We start from the raw sequence: 24,987 nt of genomic DNA, 5'->3' as shown, positions 1-24,987 counted from the left end.
AATAATTAAAGTGCCTTTGCCACTCTGGGTCCACGGTGCGGCAGGTGATATCACCGCTGCTAGAGTGGCAGAGCACTATGGCAATAAAGTGCACGGGGTTAACTGCACCCAGAGTGCACTGAAGCAAGCACTGTTAAGGACACAGAGCCGCAACCTTAAAGTACACAAAAACGCTATGTCTGTTTAAGCCACAGAACAACAGCGACACGTTAATAAAGAGTCACTGGAGCAGCCTTAAATGTCAGAACTACTCCGACAAGACCTACTGTGAAAAGAGGTGCGAGACGTCGCAACTGCGATCGCTCGAGGAACTGCAGTCGCGGCGCGGTGTGAATGGAGCCTAAGCGGAGACATCGCGATATCGCTGGCGCGATGCAGAACACTAGCTGCTGAGACAGGAATAGCTGGAGCGCGCTGGCGCTGCTACTGGCGGCTGCCCAATCACTCACAAAATCGTATTATCAGAGGGAAGGGGTTTCTTAATAAGTCAGTCACCAGTCCAAGCATCCGTCACCATACATACAGCAGCAGTATGAAAATACTAGCGCATGGCATAGTGGCCATGCGCACTTTTTATAGCGTACGGGACCTGCCGGAAATCTCCAGAGCCCTGAGCTAAGCCAATGGAATCAGGAGCAGGACCTGAGCACCTAACTCCTGAACTCCAATGGGAGCTCGTCCCGTGGGCATGCTCAGAAGTTGGAAAAAAGGACTTAGCCTCTGGAGACAAATGTGAGAACCTGGATTCCCGCATAGGCAGCATAGAACCCAGATTCCTAACAATATGTCCTGCATCAGGAGGCTCAGGTGGGCACTACAATGTGAGCCGGACTGCTATAGTATCTTTATAGAATCTTTATTTCTCTGTTTCTTTCTTTCCCCTCTTCCTTTCTCTCTCCCTGTTCTTTCCTTCTTTTGCTCCTTTCTTCTCTTTCTCTCTCTCTGCTCTTCCTTTCTCTCTCTCTCTCTGTTCTTCCTTTCTCTCTCTTCTTCTCCCTCTGTTCTCTTTCTCTGTTCTTTCTTTCCCCATTCTTTCTCTTTCTTTATCTTTCTCTCTGTTCTTTCTTTACCCTCTTTATTTCTCTCTGTTCTTTCTTTTCCATCTTTCTTTCTCTCTATCTCTGTTCTTTCTTTTTGTCTCTCTCTGTTCTTTTTTCTGTCCACTCTTTCTATCTGTTCTTTCTTTCACCTCCTTCTTTCTGTTATTTTTTTCTCTCTTTTCTTTTTTCCTCTCTCCCTCTCTGTTCTTTCTTTCCAACCTTACTTTTCTTCTCTCTGTTCTTTTTTCTGTTTCCTTTCTTTTGCTCTGTTTTTCTCTCTGTTCTTTCCCCTTTCTTTTTTTATCTCTCTGTTCTTTTTTTCTGTACCCTCATTTCCTCTGATTCTTTCCCCTCTTTCTTTCTTTGTTTTGCTCAGTTCTTTTTCTCTCTCTAATCTTTTTCTCTGTTCTCTCTCTGTTCTTCCTTTCTTTCTCTCTGTTCTCTCTTTCCCCTCTTTCTTTCTCTCTGTTTTCTCTCTCTGTTATTTTTTCTGTCCCATCATTCTCTCTTTGTTTCTTTATTTCTTTCCCATTTCTCTGTTCTTTCTTTTTCTTCTTTCTTTGTTTCTTTCTTTATCTCTCTGTTCTATCTTTCCCCTTTCTTTCCCTCTCTGTTCTTTCCTTATCTTTTTTCTCTCTGTTCTTTCTTTTCCTCAGTACCAGTCAATATGCAAACAGTACCAGCCACTGTGCCCAAAATGCCAGCCACTGTGCCCTCAGTACCAGTCAGTGTAATCAGTAGTACTAAATGGGTGTGGTTGGGGTGTGGACATGGGTGTGACTAGTTGTGAAATGGGTGTGGCCGGGGCGTGGTGTTAAATTTGCTGCGGCGCGCGCGCAGCCTTTGTCCCTCTTTCTCTTCTTCAAAAGTTGGGAGGTATGCAACAGGATAAAGTTTGGCCGGGATTTTCCCTAAAGTGGAGGACCTGCAATGATGTCATGGTCACGTGATCAGCCCATGTGATGGGTACCTCACCTGTGGGTGGGGTTATGGGCTATGTAATGGAGGTTGTTTTTTAGCACATAGTGAGTGTGTGTGGAAGATAGGAGGAACTTGGCTGGAGTTAGCCTGAACTTGTTTTGTTGGACTATTCGTGCTGCAAAGTTTTAGCAGCAAGACTTAAAACAACCCTGGGAATGGCACCTTGCGGATGCTGCTGACCGGGCAGCCACTTAGTTAAAGGGAATCTGTCACCTATTTTTTCGCATATAACATGCGGCCACCACCATCAGGGGCTTATCTATAGAATTCTGTAAATGTTAGGAATGGCGGAACGCACTAAATAAAAATATAAATAAAGTGCGTTCGCCGCTCGGGGTCCACCGTGCGGTAGATGGAAAAACCGCAGCTAGATGGTGGCAGAGCAATAAGGCAGTAGTGTGCACAGGGTTTAGACGACACCCAGGTGCACAGTGCAATCTCTGTTGAACTCACAGAACTACAACAAAAGGAAAAACACAATAACGCTGAGCCTGTTAGAATCACAGGAGCTCAGCAAAACACACGCGGTAAATGGTCACAGGAGTAGCCCAAGATGGCAGTACTACATCCGACTAGACCTACCGTGTCAACCATGTGAATAGCGTCGCAACCGCGACCGCACCAAAGGCTGCTACTGCAGCGCGGCGTGGATAGCGCCGCAGAGTGACACCGCTGTAATGCAGGCGCGATGCAGGACGCTAGCAAGTGTGCCTGAGGAGCAATAGTGCGCTAGCGCTGGTACTGGCTATAACTCAATCCCTCACACAATCGTAATATCTAAGTATAGGGGTTTCAAATGAGTCAGTCACCAGATCATGCATCCATCAACATACACACAGCAGCAAGTATGACTATACTAGCACATGGCAGAACAGCCATGCGCGCTTTTTATAGCAAACGGGACCTTCCGGAAGTCTCCAGATCTCTGAGCTGAACCAATGGAATCTGGAGCAGGACCTGAGCACCTGACTCCCGAACTCCAATGGGAGATCGTCCCATGAGCATGCTCAGAGGATGGAAAGAAGGACTTAGCCTCCAGAGAGAGTTGCTGCAAGGCAATCTCCTCTGCAATCTCCTCTGCAGTAGACAATGAGCAGGAGACTGCAGAATGTGAGGGTCTTGATTCCTGCCTAGTAATGGCAGAAATCTGACTCCTAACAGTAATGCTGTAGATAAGCCCCCGATGTAACCTGAAAGAGAAGAAAATCAAGTTAGATTATACTCACCCAGAAGCGGTCCGGGTCCGATGGGTGTCGCAGTCCAGTCCGGCGCCTCCCATCTTCTAGCGATGCTGTCCTCTTCTTTGCTTCCAGTCGAGGCTCCGTCTCCAGCGCACTGCTCTGCCCTGTTGAGCCCCATGGAAAAGTTTATCCATGCCGCTATACGGAAGAATTGGCATCTTATCAGTTATATTTTGCTATCTAAAGTCATAAATTTTGATAATTTTTTGTAGTCTGCATATAGTAGTAATCATGATATGTTTTTATATTTTCAATGTTGGTGTATGTTTGCACAGCTTGTAAACAGCACTAGGATCCAATCTTAGTCTGTTTTTTCACAGATCTACAAGTCAAGATGGGTGATTTCAATTCCCAAATTGGATTAAAATTGGACATTTCTTCATTTTTTTTTGCAAACTGTAAGAAAGTTCATGTGGAAAACGCAAAAAAAAAAAATGAGACATAGATAAAACACATACGACAAAAATAAATGTATGAATAAGACCTAAAGTAAAAAAATTAAAGTTAATCTCTATATGTAACTATTTCATATTATTTATATAGATGTAGCAGAACTAAGGTTTGTGCCGGAGAATCAGAAAGCTCTGACTTAGTTTTCAACAGTCGGGCCCAAATGTTTTGAGACGGACACAAATTTTGGTTTTCAGATTTTGCTACTTCAGTGTTTTTAGACCTTTTAGTCAGATGTATCTATGGTTCCTGAAGTACAATTATAAGGACTTCATAAGTTTAAAATATTTTGTTGACAAATACATCAAGTTTACGCAAAGACTCAATATATACAGCATTGTCCCTTATTTTTCAAAACTCCTGCAACTCGCCCAGGCGTCTGGATACCAGCTTCTGGGCTAAATCCTGACTGATGACAACACATTCTTGTCTAATCAGTGCTGGTAGTTTATCACAATTTCTGTGTTTTTGGTTGTCCACTCCCTTTTGTGATACTAGTCACTATTCACGGAAAGAATATGAGGCAGAAAAGTCAGACATTCCAGGGTCAATACCAAGAGAGTATGTACATAACCAAGGGAAAAGACAAAGGTGTAAGGTCACAGTCCAGGGTCAATAACAAGAGATAGCGGCTCAAAGCCAAAGGAGAAGACAAAGGGATAAGTCTGAACATTGTTATGAGTTCATTTTCCCCTTCACCATTGAGGTCTGATGAACTCCCTCTTCTGGTGAAGGAAGGTAGTGAGGCTGATTACCAAGCACCTGAGCTGGGAGAGGATGACTGGGCGACGGGGATCTCTGACTGGATATAAGGCAGCCGACGCCCTTCCTCCTCGCTGGTGATTTCTCTGTGGAATTCTAGGAGACCAGTCTGATTCCTGCTCCTCAAAAGCTAAGTTTTCTGCTTTGCCTTTTTGCATTTGTGTTTTGGTTTTAGTTTGCCTTGCTTTTCTGGATTCTGCCATTCCCTGCTGGGGTGAGCTGAATTCCTTTTTTGTCGGTTGCTCTGTCTTCAGAAAATACCTGAGTACTGACATAGTCTTTTTGAAGCCTAGCGTCTTCAGGGCCTTTTTCCCTGTCAGTCTGTTGGCTCTTATTTTCATAGGGTTTTTCGCGGATTGCAGACAGCAGCTTTCCTATCCTGTCCTGTCTAGTTAGCTTGGGCCCCATCATTTGCTCAATCTATCTTTCTATCTGTGTTAGTGTTTTTTCTTCTTGCTTCACCGTCATTATATGTTGGGGGCTGCCTATTGCTTTGGGGTCTGCTCTGGGGCAGTTTAGATTTCCCTTTCTGTCTTTAGGCTAGGCAGTTCTCCGGCTGTGATCGAGGGGTCTAGGGCATCGTAGGAACCCCCCACGGCTACTGCTAGTTGTTGTTGATAGGTTCAGGGGTCTGCAATCCGATAGCTGCCAACTTCTCTGGTTTTCTGGACTTAGCTAGCATTTCTGTTTTTGCCTCCTACGGTGACTCATTCATAGCAGAACATGGTCCAAAGGGTCAGGCAACAGAATCAGACAACCGCTCACCAGGAAACATAAACTACATCTGGCAGGGATCAGGGGAAGACAGCTCAGTTAAAGGGAACCTGTCACCCCCCCAGGACGTTTTTCAGTTAAAGAGCCACCTTCAGCAGCACTAAAGGCCCAGTTACACCCATCAATGTCCCAACGATCCCACCAACGATCCGACGTGGATGGGATCGCTGGGACATAGTTAGCTGATCGATGATGAGCTGTCACATAGACAGACTCACCAGCGATCAGGACCAGCGAGCAAGCTGGTTTCCAATGTAAACAGCGGGTATCTAAGAGCCCGCAAGTGCTGCTGAAGGTGGCTCTTTAACTGAAAAACGCCCTGGAGGGGGGGGGGGGGGGCAGGTTCCCTTTAAATAGCTTGGGCAATCTCCAGAACCCCGAACACCTGGAGAATGTCCCGCACCTCCCAGTCAGAGATTGGACAGCTGACTTGTCCATCAGAGCACCCACAACTCAGCAAGCCCATCACCGGATTGGACAGCCAAGCTGTCAATCAAAACACTGACACTTCAGCAAGACAGTTTCCATTAGGCTGTGTGCACACGCTGCGGATTCCGCTGCGTTTTCGCAGCGGTTTTGGCCGCTGCGGACCCGCAGCAGTTGTAGCTGCGGTGTACAGTACCATTCAAATGAATGGGAAAAAAAAACCGCTGTGCCGACGCTGCGGAAAAATCCGCGCGGATTTGCTGCGGTTTTGAATCCGCAGAAAGAATTGCATGTCAATTCTTTCTGCGGAAACCGCTGCGGGTTCCTATCTCCACCATTGTGGAGATAGTGAATCCGCAGGCAAAACCGCAGATAATCCGCAGGTCTTTGGACCTGCGGATTATCTGCGGTTTTTGCAAAATCCCTGCGGACTAATCCGCAGCGGAATCCGCAGCGTGTGCATGTACCCTTAGACAGCATAGCAATCACTCACTGAGCGGAGGAATTGTGACAGCTTTTTGAGGACTGATCACAGATTCCCAATCTCCGCAGTTTCCTGATCAAAAATTTCCTGGCTCAAAATTTCAATGTTTTTTTCACCGAGCCTCTTAGGCTAGGTTCACATTTGCGGATGGCCAAACTGCGGACTTCCTCCGTGAAGCTCCGCACCTCCTCCGGTTAGCTCCGCCTACTTCTGCATGCGAGCTGCGTACCTATCTTTAACATTGGGTACGCAGTTTGTGCGGATGTATGTAGTTGCCTCCCCATGCGTTGTATTGACGATGCGGCGACCACATAAAATTCCAACATTTTGCGTTTGAAGCGGGTCGCCGTATCGTCAAAACGACGCATGCGGAGGCATCTGCATACATCCGCACGACCTGTGTACCCAATGTTAAAGATAGGTAAGCAGGCCGCATGCAAACGTAGTCGGAGCTGACCGGAGGAGGTGCGGCAGTGGGCGGAGCTTCACGGAGGAATTCTGCAGCCCTCCGCAGCTCGGCCATCCGCAGTTGTGAACCTAGCCTTAGTTATCACATTTCTCTTTGAGAAATGCTGGAAAAAGCATTGTTGATCACCTAATTGCCCCCCTTGATCACTGGGAGAAGTTGCTCTTGGAGAATGTCTACCATTCATTATTCATAGCAGTGTTCTAAGACAAAACTGATTTTAGCGCTCACCTTTTCTTCTCCAATCATTCGTCTAGATGTCCCAAACAGTCTAAAGGGGCTTCATCAGAGAGAATAACTTTACCCCAGTCTTCTGCAGTCCAACCCCTGTAGTTCCCGCAAAGTTACTTTCTCTGATAAAGGCCTTTTCAGACTATTGAGGATATCTACAAGAATGATTGTTCTGTAAAAGGAAAAAAAAAAAAGTGGAAAATTTTGAATGAAGATGAACTGCAAAAGTGATTTTTTTTAACCCCAAATAGAAAAAAAACAACAACATTAACCACAGAGGTGGACAACCCCAATGATTTATTTCTGTGACAAGTTATCAAGGTAATAAGCTATTTGTCAAGTTAGACTTGGATATATCTGTAGTCTGATGTTGATTGAAGAATAATTTAGCAGTTTGAGAGATTACTTTTCTGCCCAGTGAGTCTCAGACCACCGTACCCATAAAATATAAGCAGTAATGTTACTGTCACAAATTTGGGGCTGGATGATAGAGTGTCCGTGTGAAAAATAAATTGCAGAATTAACTATTTTCTTCCAAGACTCAAATAGAAGAGTAATGAAGTCTATGGGAGTGTAAAAAAAAAAAATTGGATCCCGTACAGAACATCCGTATTTCATCTGATTTTTTTAAACCTAGGACACTATATTTGATCATACATATTTTTTTGAATATATGAACCTACATAGAAAATGGAGTATAACGCCATAGAGTCAATGAACATAAATGGTTATAATATCAAAAATTATTCGCTCTTTATTAGTACAGGTGCATAAAAGGTGTACATTTCAAAATACAATCATATGATCAGATGTCGGACATGACACCAAGAAAAAAGGGGATGGATACGCCGCACATGTATGGTAAATGCAATGGTACAAAAAGTGATAATACATAGCCCCAAAAACTGCATAGAAACTTGTACCCATGCTGAAGAGTCTCACACTTGGCCGTCTAATGTTTCTACCAAAGTGAAGTACATGCCAAAAGACATGGGGGATTCATACAGGACCTTCCAGTAAAGTGCTATGTGCAGAAAGGTGTGGGGAAAAAATGAAAAGGTAACCATGCTTACCCATAAGGAAAGTGCATATGCGTGGTGTCCAGCCCCAGAGCCCCTACGCACGTTTCGCGCTGGGCTTCATCGGGGGGCATGTGTGGTGCTGCTGGAAATGCAGGGTATAAATGTCTAAGGCACAGGTGTCCAGAATTAGCATCGCTGCGGGAGGAAATGAGCGCATGAGAGGCGGGCCCCGATCGCGGCACGTCACTTCCGGCTGATGGTGACAAACGGATGTGTGAAACAGGCCTTAGAAAAGACTGAACCAAAGGTGTATTTGTATAGTTCACAGCGCTATGCTGAGAAGGTGTGCAAAAAACTTGTTTGTAGGTAAATAAAAGTAATTAGTTAGTAAAGTTATTGGTACTCACTTATAGTAGAGGAGTTGCAGAGTATTCTATGTAGGTTGTGATGTCTAGATAGCAAATAATTGGCAGATTATCTTGTGATGATAATTTCTTTTGGTAGCCAGTAGTGCTGGTGGAGTAATAATAATAGTATTAAAGTACCAGTAAATATTATTTATATTCCACACTGCAAATTGTAAGTCTGCTGTACTCACTAGTTATTTTTAAGCGTTTCTATTCCATTTGAAATAGTGGAGTAGTCGCTTTAAGGTAGATCAATATCGGAGTACTGTATATATAAGAAAAGGTAAACATACAGTAATAATGACTATAAGCTGGACAGTCAGTCCTAAATTAATGGAACTCCTGTGCACTTACTTGTGCTGGTTTTGTGCTGACCAAGGACGAGCAGGAGCGATGTCCGCTGATGTGGGCAGTGTAGTAGAGCACTGTATGTGAAAAAGTCCACTGTGTGAATGTAGTGGCAACAGACTATGCAGTCAGTCCTAATAGGACTCATATGCACTTACTTGTGCTGGTTTCTGCTGGCCGCAGTCTAACCGAAGCGGTAGCTACTGGTGAGGATACCGGGCGGTACAGCGTGTGGATGGGGAAGCGGGTGGAAGCCTGCACCTCGTGTACTCCGGCCGGAAGTATCGCTGAGGACGTGGCGGGATCGGGGGGCGGAGCTACTGTGACGTCACAAACAGGGCAAAGGACGGGTGCGCGAAAGGCACAAACCAACGCGTTTCGAGAGTGGCTTCCCTCTTCGTCAGGGGGCTGAGCAAAGGGTCTGAATACTTATGACCATGTGATATTTCAGTTTGTCTTTTTTAATAAATGTGCAAAAAATTCTACATTTCTGTTTTTTTTCAGTCAAGATGTGGTGCAGAGTGTACACTAATGAGAAAAAAATGAACGTTTTTGAAATGACCAAATGGCTGCAATGAACCTAAGAGTGGAAAATGTAAAGGGGTCTGAATACTTTCCGTACTCACTGAATCTCAAGGGTAATGATTCCAATATTGCATTCAACTAGTAAAGATGGATTAGGCAATCATCTGGGACACAAATTGTGGAAATATATAAGCACAGGATCACAGAGTTAGCTCATAATGCTCTGAAGTCAGTGGCGTAAGTGCAGATCCAGTAACTCGGTTTATCTCCATTAGAACTTCACTTTCCTTCTCAAACATCTGTTAAAGTGAACAAATGAAATGAAAACAATTAGCATTTATTAATAAAGATTAATCCTACATATCTAAATCCTTGGTTCAACTTTTATATTAGTGTTCCTTTATAAAAATAAATAAAATAATAATAATAATAATAATAATAATAATAATATACGGAGCACAGAGACTACAGGTATCTCCAATGGCCAGAAGATCTTGCTACACTAGATCAAAAATAAAAGCAGGACTACAAAGGCCACATATTTGTGGATCAGCAGCAAAAATATTCTTTAGCGGACAGGATGAAATGGGAAATATATAACAGGACATCTCCTGATTTGAAAACCTGCTGAATGAACTCAAATCCAGAACCGAAAAATCAACTACTAACACTAGCAAAAAAATCCATGACTTATCAACACCCTATTTGTGGCTGCAATGCTAGTGGATCACCTAAATGTGTGAGCACATCTTCTGTCTGCCGGGATGCACAGCTCGTCTGCCTCCAGCCTTCCTGCTTGCCTTGTGTAATGGTGTGCTCATGAAGATAGACAGTTCAGACCACTGGCATGGTCTGAACGATGCGCTCCCGTGCGGTTACTAGTGGCAGGTTTGCCTCTGCTGCATGGTAGGGCAGGGTCACCAAAACGGTCTGGATCCAGCAATCCTGCTAACGTCAGAGTGGTGCATACATGTTGTATAACTAAATATTCACCCGTTCTTGATATCAGAGAATAAGATAATAAGTACATTGCAAAGTTTCTTGTTTTTACAAGTACTTTGCAATTTTGACTATTAATGAACATAAGACAATCTCTTTAAAGGTTCATTCTCTTTATCAAGGGGTAAAGTTGTAAAAATAAGCAATATTGCAAAGAGGGTTTTTCATTTTTCTGTTTACTGCTTGCTGCCTAGATTACTGACCACCGCTGAAATCTAGCAACAGTGGCCAAGCATGTGCAGCGCTTACAACATCTTTTCAATAGCTCCTGATTCCACAATCTTCAGTGTAACTACGTTCTTCAAATGGTACGGAGGCAAAGCTGCTTCTGCTTCCAGCATTGGAGCACACAGTTTGGGGCAATTACAGGACTATGCCACTAGTCTGTACTTTCAATCAAGCAGAAGCACATTACTCCCATCAACCAGGAAGCCAGGGGCCAAGGGAGCTCCTGAAACATGCAAATATAACCATACTTTTGTCTTTTTGTAAATGGGCTCTGAGAAGAGGCATCACATGTGCGTCTAACAGCCACGGGTGGAATCGCGATCCACCAGTGGCTGTTAACGTCTTAAATGCCACTGTCAATCTCTGACAGCGGCATTTAATGTGATTGCGCTGGAAGCGTGTCACTAATCCCATCCATCAGCGCTTGTGTCACATGACTGCGGTTCGCCATTGGGTTGGCATGACTACCCGGGGGTCTCCAGCAGACCTCTATGGATGTCATTGCCAAATTACTATGAGCCCCACCCAGCAGTTGGCGCTCATAGCAAGTGAGCAATACCCAGTACTGCCGCCGGCACTTGGATCGGAGCGTTCAGCTGCATGTATTTCTATGCAGCTGAATGCTCCGGTCTCAAGTGCCGGCGGCAGTGTAGGGTATTGACATGCGAGTTTCTCGCAAGTCTGACCCTGCCTAAAAGTTCAAATCACCATTCAAAATAAAACAATAAAAAAAATACACATATTTGGTATCGCCACGTTCAGAATCACCCGATCTATCAAAATATAAAAATAATTAATCCGATCGGTAAACGGCGTAGCGAAAAAAACCCGCCAGAATTACTTTTTTTGGTCGCCACAATATTGCATTAAAATGCAATAAAAGGTGATCAAAAAAACTTATCTGCACAAAAGTGGTATCATTAGCCCCTTTCTGACATTTGACATACTATCCTATCCATGTGCCCTGAGCCTTAATGCCCATAGACAAGATAGTACGTCAGCCGTGCTCACTGTCAGCAAGCGCTGTCAGCTGATTCTCACAGCTGACACCCGGCACTAAGTGCCAGGAGCGGTCATAGACCGCTCCCGGTATTTTAACCCCAGGAACACTGCGATCAAACATGATCGCAGCGTTCCGTGAGCAGGAAGAAGGGCTGTCAGCTCTGACAGCCCCACAGCCTTTGGATCGGAGAACCTGCAGCATGACGCGGGGTCCCGATCGCTGCCATGGAGATAAGATGTCGTCATGATAACATCCGGGTCTCCAAAGCTAAGAGACTTCCTGTCATGCGCAGTGCATTTCAGGAAGTCTCTCAGGTTAGTGCACAAAAGCTGCAGCGCTGACAGATTCAGCTCTGCATGCTATAGAAGTGATCAGCCTGCAAAAAATGAGTGTCCCATAGTGGGACAAAGTGCAAAAGTAAGAATTAAATAAAATTTTTTTTTAAATAATTGTAAAAAATTTTTAAAGTAAAAAAATAATAAAAATATCAATATTTATTCGATCAATAAATAAATATTTAAATAAACAAAATCTAAACAATAAAAATACACATATTTAGTATTGCCATGTCCGTAACGACCTGACCTATAAACCTGTCCCACTAGTTAATCCCTTTAGTGAACACCATTAAAAAAAAAAAAAGGCATCATAAAATCAAACAAAAAGTGGAATAACACGCAATCAAAAATACGGATATAAATAAAGGTGGTACCGCTGAAAACGTCATCTTGTCCCACAAAAAACAGGCTGCCATATACAGTAGCTCCATCACCAGAAAAATAAAAAAAAGTTTCGCTCTCAGAATACAGCGATGCAAAAATAATTTTATATAAAATAGTTTTTATTGTATAAAAGCATCAAAACATAAAAAAAAATGAAAGAAATGAGGTATTGCTGTCATCGTATTGACCCGAAGAATAAAACTGCTTTATCAATTTTACTACATGTGAAACGGTATATACACCCCCCACTAAAGAAATTCATGAATTACTGGTTTTTGTTCATTCTGCCTCCCAAAAATCGGAATAAAAAGCAATCAAAAAATGTCATGTGCCCGAAAATGGCACCAATAAAAACGTCAACTTGTCCCGCAAAAAACAAGACCTCACATGACTCTGTGGGACAAAATATGTAAAAATTACAGCTCTCAAAATGTGGTGATGCAAAAACTATTTTTTGCAATAAAAAAGCGTCTTTTAGTGTGTGACAGCTGCCAAACATAAAAACCTGCTATAAAAACGTGCAATAAATAGTAAATCAAACCTCCCTTTATCACCCCATTAGTTAGAGAAAAAAATAAGTAAAAAATGTATTTATTTCCATTTTCTCATTAGTGTTAGGGTTTGGGGTGGGTTAGGTTTTTGGTTAGGGTTATGGTTAGGGTTGGAATTAGGGGTGTGTTGGGGTTAGGGTTGGAGTTAGAATTGGGGGTTTCCACTGTTTAGGCACATCAGGGTCTCTCCAAACGCAACATGGCATCTGATCTCAATTCCAGCCAATTTTGCATTGAATAGTCAAACGGCGCTCCTTCCCTTCCGAGCTTTGCCATGCACCCAAACAGTGGTTTACCCCCACATATAGGGTATCAGAATACTGAGGACAAATAGCACAACAACTTTTAAGGTCCAATTTCTCCTGTTACCCTTGGGAAAATAAAAAATTGGGGGCGAAAAGATCATCTTTGTGAAAAAAATAAATTGTGTGAAAAAAGTTAAATGTTCATTTTTTTTTTTAAACATTCCTGTGAAGCACCTGAAAGGTTAATAAGCTTTTTGAATGTGGTTTTGAGCATCTTGAGGGGTGCAGTTTTTAGAATGGTGTCACTTTTGGGTATTTTCTATCATATAGACCCCCTCAAAGTGACTTCAAATGTGAGGTGGTCCCTAAAAAAACGGTTTTGTAAGTTTTGTTGTAAAAATTAGAAATCACTGGTCAACTTTTAACCCTTGTAACATCCTAACGAAAAAAAAAAAAATTGGTTCCAAAATTGTGCTGATGTAAAGTAAACATGTGGGAAATGTTACTTATTAAGTTTTTTTGTGTGCCGTATCTCTGTGATTTAAGGGCATGAAAATTCAAAATTGGAAAATTGAGAAATTTTCTAAATTTTCACCAAATTTCCATTTTTTTTTCACAAATAAACGCAAGACAGTTCCAAGAAATTTTACCACTAACATGAAGTACAATATGTCACGAGAAAACAATGTCAGAATCACCGGGATCCGTGGAAGCGTTCCAGAGTTATTACCTCATAAAGAGACAGTGGTCAGAATTGTAAAAATTGGCCCTGTCATTAACGTGCAAACCACCCTTGGAGGTAAAGGGGTTAAAAAAGACAGTTTGGCACGCAAAAAATAAGCCCTCACTTATCCCCTGATCCTGAAAAATGGAGACGCTACGGGTCTCGGAAAATTATGCAATGTTTTATTATATTTTTTTTAACTAACTATGGATTTTTTTTTCACCACTTAAATAAAAAAGAACCTAGACATGTTTGGTGTGTATGAACTCGTAATGACCTGGAGAATCATTATGGCAGGTCAGTATTAGCATTTGGTGAACATAGCAAAAAAAAAAAAAAAAAAACAAAACAAACAAAAAAAAAAACAGTTGTGGGATTGCCCTTTTTTTTTGCAATTTCACCGCACTTAATTTTTTTTTCCGGTTTTCCAGTACATGATATGGTAAAACCAATAGTGTCGTTCAAAAGTACAACTTGTAAAAAAAACAAGCCCTCACGTGGCCATATTGACCGAAAAATAAAAAAAGTTATGGCTCTAGGAAGAAGGGGAGAAAAAAAACAGGAACGCAAAAATGAAAATGGACTGCGGCGTGAAGGGGTTAAAAGGGAACTGTCACTAGATTCATGCTACTTGAACCACGAGCAGCATGAATCCGATGCTGGCTGCACAATTACATACAGGTATCTCTTACTGAGAAATGCTGTGATGTTTTAGTGAAAACAGTTTTAAAAGCTGGCCAGTGAGTATAGCGAGACTGCTAGCTCATCAGGTGCTGTTCCCGGCTGGCTTCTACCTGTCCTGCTCTTGTTGATTTTCAACTCTCTCCCAATGCAGTCATGGAACAGACCTGTCAATCAACTGGAGAGCTGCAGAGAGAAGCCAGCCAGTAATTGGAGCGGTGCAGAGAGAAGCCTTCCGGGTACTGGAGCATTGCAGAGAGAAGCAGTCCGGGCACTGCACCAGATGAGTCACGTCTCTTTCTACAACCATTTAAATTGTTTTCTCTGAAACACAGGAGCGTCTCAAAGTAAAAACAAACCTGGCTGTAATTGCACAGCAGGATCTAATTCATACTGCTTGCAGAAGATTCCCTATAAAAAATTAATACTGAAAATATAAGCCATTACCATATACTCATGTAAAGCTAAAAGCTTTGTAATAAAAACACAATCTTAATTTAAAAAGAAAAATCCCACAAAACTAACCTTTCTCCAGTCTTCTGGGTTATGATGAGTATAACCAAGCAGGTGGCATAAGCCATGTACTGCCGTCACCTGGGAGAAAAGTAATTTATATTTGAGTCTACCGTCAGTAGAAATACATTATAAATATTCACGGGAAGGAACAGGACTGTAAAATGTGACCAACCAGACATAGGACAGATTCACTTACTACACATACTCACTTGTGGCAGCGAGTATGGTTATGTTTCACTAGTAGATCTACCCCTGAATGTTAAGTGCTCCTCTCAGTGAGGACACAACTCTTAACACAATCTTGAATTATAATCAGTACAAGTAATAAATTCTTTGCTTACTAATTTTTTTTTTACTTTTTACCAAATTTTGTACAAGTCCTCATTCAACTCAGTTCAGATCCTTTTCCCTATGTCGTACCTCACAACAATCAGCCTTTGAGCTACAGAGAATTTGTCACTGGTTTACCATAACAGAGAGGAGCCAGAAGACTGAAGCGTTTGATTTTTTTCTACTTCTGCACTGTTTAGAAGCACTTCACCTTCATATTAAGTGGTGCAGGTTTCTTTTAGCAGTTTAAGGATTAATCGTTTCAGTTGGGAGCTCTTAGAATATTTCCTGCATTAAGGCTCTCAGCTGTTCACTGTTAGCCACTTCCCTCTCCTATATATTCTGGGCCCTGTCACGCACTAGCTTATGCTGCATGGTTAGGAGATGGTGGTTTCTTGGGGTTGTTTGAGAAGAGGTTTGGTGGATTTGGCCAGGGTCACACTTGCAAGTGCAAGGAGAGAAACTCGCGCCTCAATACCCGGCACTGCCGCTGGCAGTTCGGACCGGAGCGGTCAGCTGCGTAGAAAGACATGCAGCCACACACTCCGGTTCAGATTATTGAGGCGAGAAACTCGCGCAAGTTTTTCGCACTGCACTTGCAAGTGTGGCCCAAGCCTTTATCTGAGACTGTTGCTAGTTTTTGTTTGTGTGATAATTCACTTCCTTTTTCTACATTGTTTTTTTCCCATCCTGGGACACCCGACAACAGAGTTGTGACAAAATTGTTGTTGTTAGCTTGATAACACCATAAGATTTCCATTCCCCAAAACTTACAGTCAAGACATTGTTAAAATCCTCCTTCTTTTCTTCACACTGGTGATATATAAATTCTACTCCAAGGTAAATGTCTCCTAAATTGTATTCATCTGGGAATGTTGGATCAGGCAATAATCCGGGACACAAATTCTGGAAGTATACATGGATTACACACTGTCAGATGCAGCTAACACTTATTGCATATAACTGCAATAACTTAAAGAGGAGCTATCACCAGGACAAAAGTAAACACAAGTATATTTAGTTTTTTTTTTTTTAATCTGCCATATGGTTCTAGAGATATGGGCCTTTTGATCTAATATTAATTTTGATGGTGTTTACAAAGGGACATGGCTCACAAGATAGGATCCTCAGGGGCGTGTCTTTAGAATGCTCTGAATTATTACTCTGAGCCACACCCCCTTTAAAGGCTATAAAAATTATCACTGAATAAAGAAGCCCATATCTCTGGAATGGTATAGCAATTTAATAAAAGCAAAAAATAGAGTACTCAGGGGAGTGGCGGGAATAAAGTCAGACCAAAAAGTGGTGACTTTTTACCTGGTGACATGTTCCCTTTAAAGACAACCTGCTCTGCCATTTGTGTACCTCATGAAATGGAAATGACAACACGTCTGTAGCTTTGTCTTGTCGTCTATAACATTTGTTCAGTTGTCGGATCTTTGTATCATTTATACATATTACCCCAACATCAAACCTCTTCACACCCAGACAGCTTCTGGAAATTTGTAGATTCTTGCGTAAGTGGGCTCTGCGAAGAGGGATCACATGCTGCAGGTTCCGTATAAGAAGAGACATTACCCTGTTGGGACAAATAATACATACAGACTTGGGGTAAAGGTGTTGTCTGCTTTGGACGATGTCTATGTAAGAAGAGCTCTTGGACAATAAGATGACCACAAAATTTTCCTTCTCATGGACAATCAGCTGTCAACTGTATTTAGAGGGATAACCAGACAGCAAATTATTTTCCTACAGCTATACCACAAGGAAAATTAAAGGGGTTCTGTGAGACAAAATAACTGATGACCTCCTGGATCTGTAGGATAGGACATCATCATGAGATCTACATCTCATGCCTACCTTGCTTTTTGTGTACAAAAAATATTTTTTGCAATAAAAGCGTCTTTTATTTGTGATAAAACACTCCGGGGTCGCCTTTGCTGGGGTCAAAGGTCACGTGCGTTCAGCATGAAACTCAGGCGCAGAGCTGGGATTCGGGTATAACTGACACTGGGTCAGGTTTACTATTGGTGAAAGCAATGCATAAAGAAATAAAACATAAAACAAATCCTTGCCTGTCCGGCACTAACTAAACAAAGTACAACCTAACTACCAACTGGTGGGCTTCTCCCGTCCAGCCAAACCACAGTTGCAGTGGGCACTGCTTCCACTCACGTGTGTCTCTCACACAGACAGGCTCTCTGTGTCCCCAGGCTGAGACACTCACACAACCACCTGGCATCCTTTTATATCCACCTCCCATTATTCATTAGTAAGCAGGTGCGATACTGACCAGACTAGGCCACATAGGAAAGGAATCTGGGCGAGATATACCTGCCCTCATCCACTATTCCCACATGATTCTCACATATCCCCCCCCTCTGCTCAGACCACTCCGGTCGAGCAATGACACCCGCCAAACAGTGCACTCGGGACAGGGCATCTGCATTCCCCATCTGTACCCCTGGGCGGTGCTCCACCGTAAAAGTGTAGGCCTGCAGGGCAAGGAACCACCGGGTCACCCGGCTATTCCGTTCCTTGTTCAAGTGCATCCACTTGAGAGGGGCATGGTCAGTGATCAGCCTGAACTTTCTGCCCACCAGGTAATATTTGAGGGCCTCTAGAGCCCACTTAATGGCGAGGCACTCTTTTTCTATGACTGCATACCTTTGCTCGTGTTTATTCAGCTTCCTGCTGAGATAGAGGACTGGGTGTTCCACTCCATCCCTCACTTGTGAGAGTACGGCCCCGATACCGGTATCAGAGGCATCCGTTTGTACCACAAACTCGCTGCAGAAGTCCGGAGTCACCAGTACGGGCTGAGAGCAAAGTGCCCGTTTTAGGCTATGGAAGGCTTCTTCAGCTGCTAAACTCCATTTAATCATGACGGAGTCTTTCCCTTTTGTAAGATCCGTCAGGGGGGTAGCGATGGCTGCAAAATTGGGTATGAACCGGCGATAATAGCCGGCGATCCCCAGAAAGGCTTGCACCTGCTTCTTGTTGACAGGTTGCGGCCAGTCCTGAACCGCCTGAATCTTATCGAGCTGGGGTTTAACAACACCCCTCCCAATTACATACCCCAAATACCGGGCTTCTTCCAGCCCGATATGACATTTCTTGGGGTTCCCGGTTAGACCTGCCTCCCACAGGTCGTCAATCACAGCTTGTACTTTCTGGAGATGAGTCTCCCAGTCCAAGCTGTAAATGACAATGTCATCCAAATAGGCCGAAGCGTACTGCCTATGTGGCCTCAGGACTCGATCCATCAGTCTCTGGAAGGTCGCCGGTGCTCCGTGCAGTCCAAACGGCATATACACATACTGAAATAGACCTTCCGGCGTAGCAAATGCCGTCTTTTCTCTGGCAGCCTCCGCCAGAGGGATCTGCCAATACCCCTTTGTTAGGTCTAGGGTCGTAATATATCGGGCTTTACCTAACCGATCTATTAACTCGTCGACCCGGGGCATAGGGTAGGCATCAAATTTTGAGACTGCCTTCAGTTTCCTGAAGTCATTGCAGAACCGGATTGTGCCGTCCGGTTTAGGAATTAACACAATCGGGCTGGACCAAGCACTGTGCGATTCCTCAATGACACCTAACTCTAACATTGCCTTCACTTCTCGGGAAACGGCTTCACGGCGCGCTTCCGGAATTCTGTAGGGTTTCACGTGAACAGTGACACCAGGTTCCGTTACGATGTCATGTTTCATTAGTGTAGTCTGCCCTGGTTTTTCTGAGAAAAACTTTTGGTTGTGAAGTAGAAACTGCCTGACCTCAGTCTTTTGCCGCTCCGAGAGAGTCTCTGCAACCCGTACCTCTGGTACGGTATGCGAGCAGACGGGACGGGCCAGCTCCACTGACAAGGCAGACCGATGTTTCCAGGGTTTTATCAGATTTACATGATAAATCTGTTCAGGTTTCCGTTTACCTGCCTGGTATACTTTGTAGTTTACTTCACCAACTCTTTCCTTAATCTCAAAGGGGCCCTGCCACTTTGCCAGGAACTTACTGTCCACCGTGGGGACCAGGATCAACACCCTATCTCCGGGTGCAAACGTACGGATCTTGGCGCCCCTATCATAGATTCTTTTTTGGGCTCCTTGAGCCTGCATCATGTGTTCTTTGACTATAGGCATAACAGCCGCAATATGGTCCTGCATTTGTGTGACGTGATCTATCACCGTTTTAAACGGAGTGACCTGACCCTCCCAGGATTCTCTGGCGATGTCTAACAGTCCGCGAGAACGTCGGGCGTACAACAACTCGAAAGGCGAGAACCCCTGGAAGACTGGGGCACTTCCCTGATGGCAAAAAGCAAATACGGAAGTAAATAGTCCCAGTTCTTCCCATCCTTGTCTATCGCCTTTCTCAGCATCTGCTTCAGTTTTATTGAACTGTTTGACCAACCCGTCTGTTTGAGGGTGATACACGGATGTGCGTAACGGTTCGATTTGTAACAACCGGCAGAGCTCCTTCATTACCCTGGACATAAAGGGGGTCCCCTGGTCGGTGAGTATCTGTTTTGGTATACCGACCCGACTAAACACATGCACCAGTTCCTTGGCAATCGTCTTGGTGGCCGTGTTACGCAAAGGGATGGCCTCCGGGTAACGAGTGGCATAATCCAAGATGACCAGGATATGTTGGTGTCCACGTGCAGACCGTGGAAGGGGCCCAATTAAATCCATCCCAATCCTCTCAAACAGGACCTCAATAATAGGTAGGGGTACCAAAGGGCTACAAAACCGGGGCTTAGGCGCAGAGGCTTGGCAGTCAGGACAAGACTCACAATATACACGAATATCGTGATGCATGCCTGGCCAAACAAAACAGTGTAATATCCTTTCGGTGGTTTTCTGGACTCCCAGGTGACCTCCCATCACATGTCCGTGGGCCAGGTCCAGCACCTTCCGCCGGTAGGGTTTTGGCACGACTAATAGTTGCACCGTGTCTTCCCCCTTTTTCTCTATCTGATAGAGTAAATCATTCTCCAGAACCATGTAAGGATATGCCAGCCTAGAGCCAGGTTCTACAGGTACCCCATTTATTACTTTTACATTTGTCCTAGCCTGAGAAAGGGTAGGATCCTTTATTTGCTCGCTTTGGAAGTCATCTTTCTGAACTTCTAAATCCGGCAAACGGGGAGGTGGACGGTTGTCGGCCTCCTCCTCTACCCTGGTCTCCTCCGTATCACCCGCCATGACTGAAAAAGGGAACTGCAGGTCATTTCCAGCAGACTCTTCCCCCGAGTCTTCCGGGGAGACCTCTTCCAGGGGTTCGGGACCCACACGCGCCCTGGGAGAAGAATCATGTACACTATTACCCTGGGGTATCAACTGATTCTCCCACAATTGCCAGAAGTGGGGAAAATCCCGGCCCAGGATAACATCATGCAATAACGCCGGGACGAGTCCCACTTTATGTTGCACAGACCCATAGGAAGTAGTAATGCATATGACCTTGGTGAGGTACGAACAGGTTTCTCCATGCACACACATTACAGAAAATTTGTATGCTGGTCCAGTCGGGGCTGACACCAGACTGGCCTTCACCAGAGTCACCACACTTCCCGAGTCTAACAATGCCACCACATTTTTTCCATCAACAGTTAAATCACACAAGTGTTTTTCCACCTCCTTTGGACCAGCATTCACACTCACTACCCGTGCAACCATAGACATGCGGTCTTTAGTGTCTGTGACATCGCACTGCATGGGTTCAGTAGTGAGCGGACAGTTCGCAACAATGTGTCCCATCTCTTGGCAGCGGAAACACCTAACGGGCCCCTTGCTTAGACCATAGTTCGTTACTCTCGGCCTCGCAGTGCGGGCAGTCTCGTTTTCCTCCCCCACTGTCTTAGGGATTTTTCCATCTCCCCTACTCCCTGGAACAGTCTTACCGGTTCCACGTGGAGACGATGAAGAACGAGGTGGGGTAGCGTCGTCTCGGAATCCTTCCGCCACGGAGTAACGTTCAACCAGATCCACTAGTTGATCTGCCGTCGTAGGATTTCCATGGCTTACCCACTTCCTCAGGGCTGGCGGTAGAGCTCTCAGGTACTTGTCCATGACGACTCTCTGGATTATCTCTGGCGCTGTCAGCACCCCGGGTTGTAGCCACTTCTTCGTCACGTGGATCAGGTCGAACATCTGGGACCGCGGTGGTTTATCCGGCTGATAAGTCCATTGATGCACTCTCTGTGCACGGACAGCGGTCGTCACTTCCAGCCGGGCCAAGATCTCGTCTTTCAGTTTGTCAAAGTCCTGCGCAGCTTCAGGCTCTAAGTCATAATAAGCCTTTTGGGCCTCACTGGAAAGAAACGGGGTAATCAGGCCGGCCCATCGTGTCATCGGCCATTTTTCTCGCACTGCCGTCCGTTCAAACGTGGTCAGGTATGCCTCGACGTCATCTTCGGTCGTCATCTTCTGCCAGTACCGACTCACATGAATCACTCTCGACTCGGCTTCCAGGTTAACCTCATGTAGGCTTGCCAGGCGCTGCGCCACCTGCTGGAGAAGCGTACGATCGGTAGCTGTCATGTCCACCAACTCCTTCAGCTGGGCCATCATCACCCAATTAGCTTCTTGCTGGACGGCGGAGGACTGTACCAGCGCTTTCACCACGTCCTCCATGCTCATGCTTGCAACGTGATGCCCGTGTTCTCCACCACAATGTGATAAAACACTCCGGGGTCGCCTTTGCTGGGGTCAAAGGTCACGTGCGTTCAGCATGAAACTCAGGCGCAGAGCTGGGATTCGGGTATAACTGACACTGGGTCAGGTTTACTATTGGTGAAAGCAATGCATAAAGAAATAAAACATAAAACAAATCCTTGCCTGTCCGGCACTAACTAAACAAAGTACAACCTAACTACCAACTGGCGGGCTTCTCCCGTCCAGCCAAACCACAGTTGCAGTGGGCACTGCTTCCACTCACGTGTGTCTCTCACACAGACAGGCTCTCTGTGTCCCCAGGCTGAGACACTCACACAACCACCTGGCATCCTTTTATATCCACCTCCCATTATTCATTAGTAAGCAGGTGCGATACTGACCAGACTAGGCCACATAGGAAAAGGAATCTGGGCGAGATATACCTGCCCTCATCCACTATTCCCACATGATTCTCACATAGTGTATAACAGCTGCCAAACATAAACACCCGCTATAAATCAAACCCCCCTTTATAACCCCCTTAGTTAGGTAAAAATAATACTTTTTTATTTATTTATTTATTTCCATTTTCCCATTAGGGTTAGGGCTAGGGTTGGCATTAGGGTTAGCCGTGTGTTGGAGTTAGAATTGGGGGGGTTTCCATTGTTTAGGCACATCAGGGGCTCTCCAAACACGACATGGCATCTGATCTCGATTCCAGCCAATTTTGCATTGAATAGTCAAACGGCACTCCTTCCCTTACGAGCTCTGCCATGCGCCCAAACAGTGGTTTACCCCCACATATGGGGTATCAGCCTACTCAGGACAAATTGCACAACAACTTTTAGGGTCCAATTTCTCCTGTTACCCTTGGTAAAATAAAAAATTTGGGGTGAAAAGGTCATCTTTGTGAAAAAAAGAAGATTTTTTATTTTTACAGCTCTACATTATAAACTTCTGTTAAGCACTTGGGGGTTCAAAGTGCTCACCACACATCTAGATACGTTTCTTAGGGGATCTACTTTTCAAAACGGTGTCAATTGTGGGGGATTTCCACAGTTTAGGCACATTAGGGGCTCTCCAAACCCGACATGGAATCTGATCTCAATTCCAGCCAATTTTGCATTGAAAAGTCAAACGGCGCTCTGTTATGATTGAGTCACCGTAGGAGGCAAAAACAGACATGCTAGCTAAGTCCAGAAAACCAGAGAAGTTGGCAGCTATCGGACTGCAGACCCCTGAACCTATCAACACAACTAGCAGTAGCCGTGGGGGGTTCCTACGATGCCCTAGACCCCTCGATCACAGCCGGAGAATTAAATAGGCCTAAAGAAAAAAAGGGGAAATCTAACTGCCCCAGAGCAGACCCCAAAGCAATAGGCAGCCCCCAACATATAATGACGGTGAAGCAAGATGAAAATACTAACACAGACAGAAAGATAGACTGAGCAAAGACGGGGCCAAAGCTAACTTTGATTATTCTACATTGGACTCAGAGGTGTGCAGACGTGCCTGTCTGCTCTCTGCCAGACTGTGGAGACAATAGGGCGCCTTGCTAGTGGCAGCCCATTGCAGCAGCTATTATTTTATTTTATTTTGTTTGTTACAGTCTTTTATACCTTTCCTGATGTCTTTTTGGACCTCTAATTTCAACCTTGGATCTATGCAACGTTTTCATCTCGTGGATTGCGACGTTCCTGCACGCTGGTCTGCTGTGGGATGGAAAATGCAGCACACCCCCACACTTTCTACTGCTGCCGGGCACACTGCATATGGTTTTTACCCGGATCCTCCACTACCACCCACAAGTCCCCTGCTGGCATGGCCACTTTGGGGTACGCAATATGGTCCATCTCAGCTAATACTACCGACGGATGTATGCTGCTGCCCACAGCCTGTGTCAGTGATACAGCCATATGTGCTCAGCGGAGAGCACCGTATACAGTATGCCACGGAGAGGTCTCCCGGGATGGATGGAATCACTGATCGGATGGTTGTCCCTAGGTCTGTCGCTAATCGAGTAGTGTATTCAAGGAGTCGTCTTCTGGAAATGCGCAGGACAAAGTCTTCTCCAGCAGTTGCAATACCACATGTTCCACGGGAAATGAGGAGACCTTTCAGAGGTTGCAGAGCAGGCAAGAAGACCAAGTCCTGGAGGAGAAGGTTTAAACCTGCAGTCCCATCCATCATCATGGGTAATGTACGATCGCTTGGTAACAAGTCGGATGAACTGCTGGCTCTGAGTAAGACCCAGAAGGAGTTCAGGGAATGCAGTCTCATGTGCTTTACAGAAACCTGGTTGCATGAGGACGTCCCGGATTCAAGTATATCGGTACCGGGGTTTCAAATGGTTCGGGCTGACAGGGACAGAGTGAAGTGCGGTAAGAAGAAGGGTGGAGAAGTGATACTGTACATTAACAACAGATGGTGTAATCAGGGGCATGTAACAGTAAAGGAGAGACATTGTTGCCCAAACATTGAACTATTAGCAGTGGGCCTCAGGCCTTACTATCTGCCTAGAGAATTCTCTCTTGTTATTGCAGTGGTGTCGTATATACCACCATCTGCAAATCCAGAGGCAGCTGGGGATGTACTGTCTGGGGTGATTGCCCGGCTTCAGACGAAACACCCTAACTCTCTAACTGTCATTTCTGGGGATTTTAATAGAGCCAAGATCTCATTACCAAAATTCTATCAATATGTCAAATGTTCTACAAGGGACAATTATATATTGGATCTCCTCTATGCCAGTGTTAAGGATGCTTACTCATCATCTGCATTGCCCCCCCTGGGGAAATCTGACCACAATCTCATACTATTGTCTCCAGCTTATCAACCAGTTGTCTGCAAACAACCAGCGACAATTAAACGGATAAGGAAATGGTCTCCGGCAGCTGAAAAGACTTTACAAGACTGCTTTGAATGCACAGACTGGGAGGTGTTATGTGCCAGGGAACCGAATGATGATGTTAATGAGGTTACCAGGAGAGTTACTGATTACATCAACTTTTGTACTGACAATATTGTACCTATTCATGAGGTTCGGTGTTTTGCAAACAATAAGCCTTGGATTACAAAAGAATTGAAACATCTACTAAACAGGAAAAAAAAAGCTTTTGAAAGGAAGGACAAGGAGGAAATGAAAATTGTTCAGAGAGACTTAAAGGGGAAAATTAGG

At 44.5% G+C, this 24,987-nt stretch overlaps 2 protein-coding genes across 4 annotated transcripts in view; both read right to left on the bottom strand.

The window, feature by feature from the left end:
- Positions 1–3,366, bottom strand: part of LSS (lanosterol synthase) — a 45,225-nt gene extending 41,859 nt beyond the window's left edge. The window contains exon 1 of the mRNA XM_073577526.1: positions 3,248–3,366. Within this exon, the coding sequence (XP_073433627.1) occupies positions 3,248–3,300 (53 nt within the window). The 5' untranslated portion in view covers positions 3,301–3,366. The remainder of the gene's footprint in view (positions 1–3,247) is intronic.
- A 4,214-nt stretch (positions 3,367–7,580) lies between these two features.
- YBEY (ybeY metalloendoribonuclease) overlaps positions 7,581–24,987 on the bottom strand; it is a 29,674-nt gene continuing 12,267 nt past the window's right edge. The window contains exons 2-6 of one of the 3 annotated variants that reach the window (XR_012232581.1): positions 16,522–16,735; positions 15,931–16,062; positions 14,836–14,904; positions 9,259–9,456; positions 7,581–8,709 (exon numbers count right to left, since the gene is read on the bottom strand). Coding sequence is in view for 1 of the 3 variants with exons in the window: in XM_073577530.1 (XP_073433631.1) it covers positions 9,358–9,456; positions 14,836–14,904; positions 15,931–16,062; positions 16,522–16,735 (514 nt within the window). In the remaining 2 variants the exon portion in view is untranslated. Of the gene's footprint in view, positions 9,457–14,835; positions 14,905–15,930; positions 16,063–16,521; positions 16,736–24,987 lie in introns of all 3 variants that reach the window. The other 2 variants (XR_012232582.1, XM_073577530.1) reach the window with 2 other exon arrangements.

This window comes from Dendrobates tinctorius, unplaced genomic scaffold (assembly GCF_039654945.1).
Source record: "Dendrobates tinctorius isolate UK_male_01 unplaced genomic scaffold, ASM3965494v1 ptg000056l, whole genome shotgun sequence".
NCBI classification, from domain to species: Eukaryota; Metazoa; Chordata; class Amphibia; order Anura; family Dendrobatidae; genus Dendrobates; species Dendrobates tinctorius.
The sequence above is the reverse complement of the archived record's forward strand: the minus strand, read 5'-3'. Positions and strand labels throughout refer to the sequence as shown.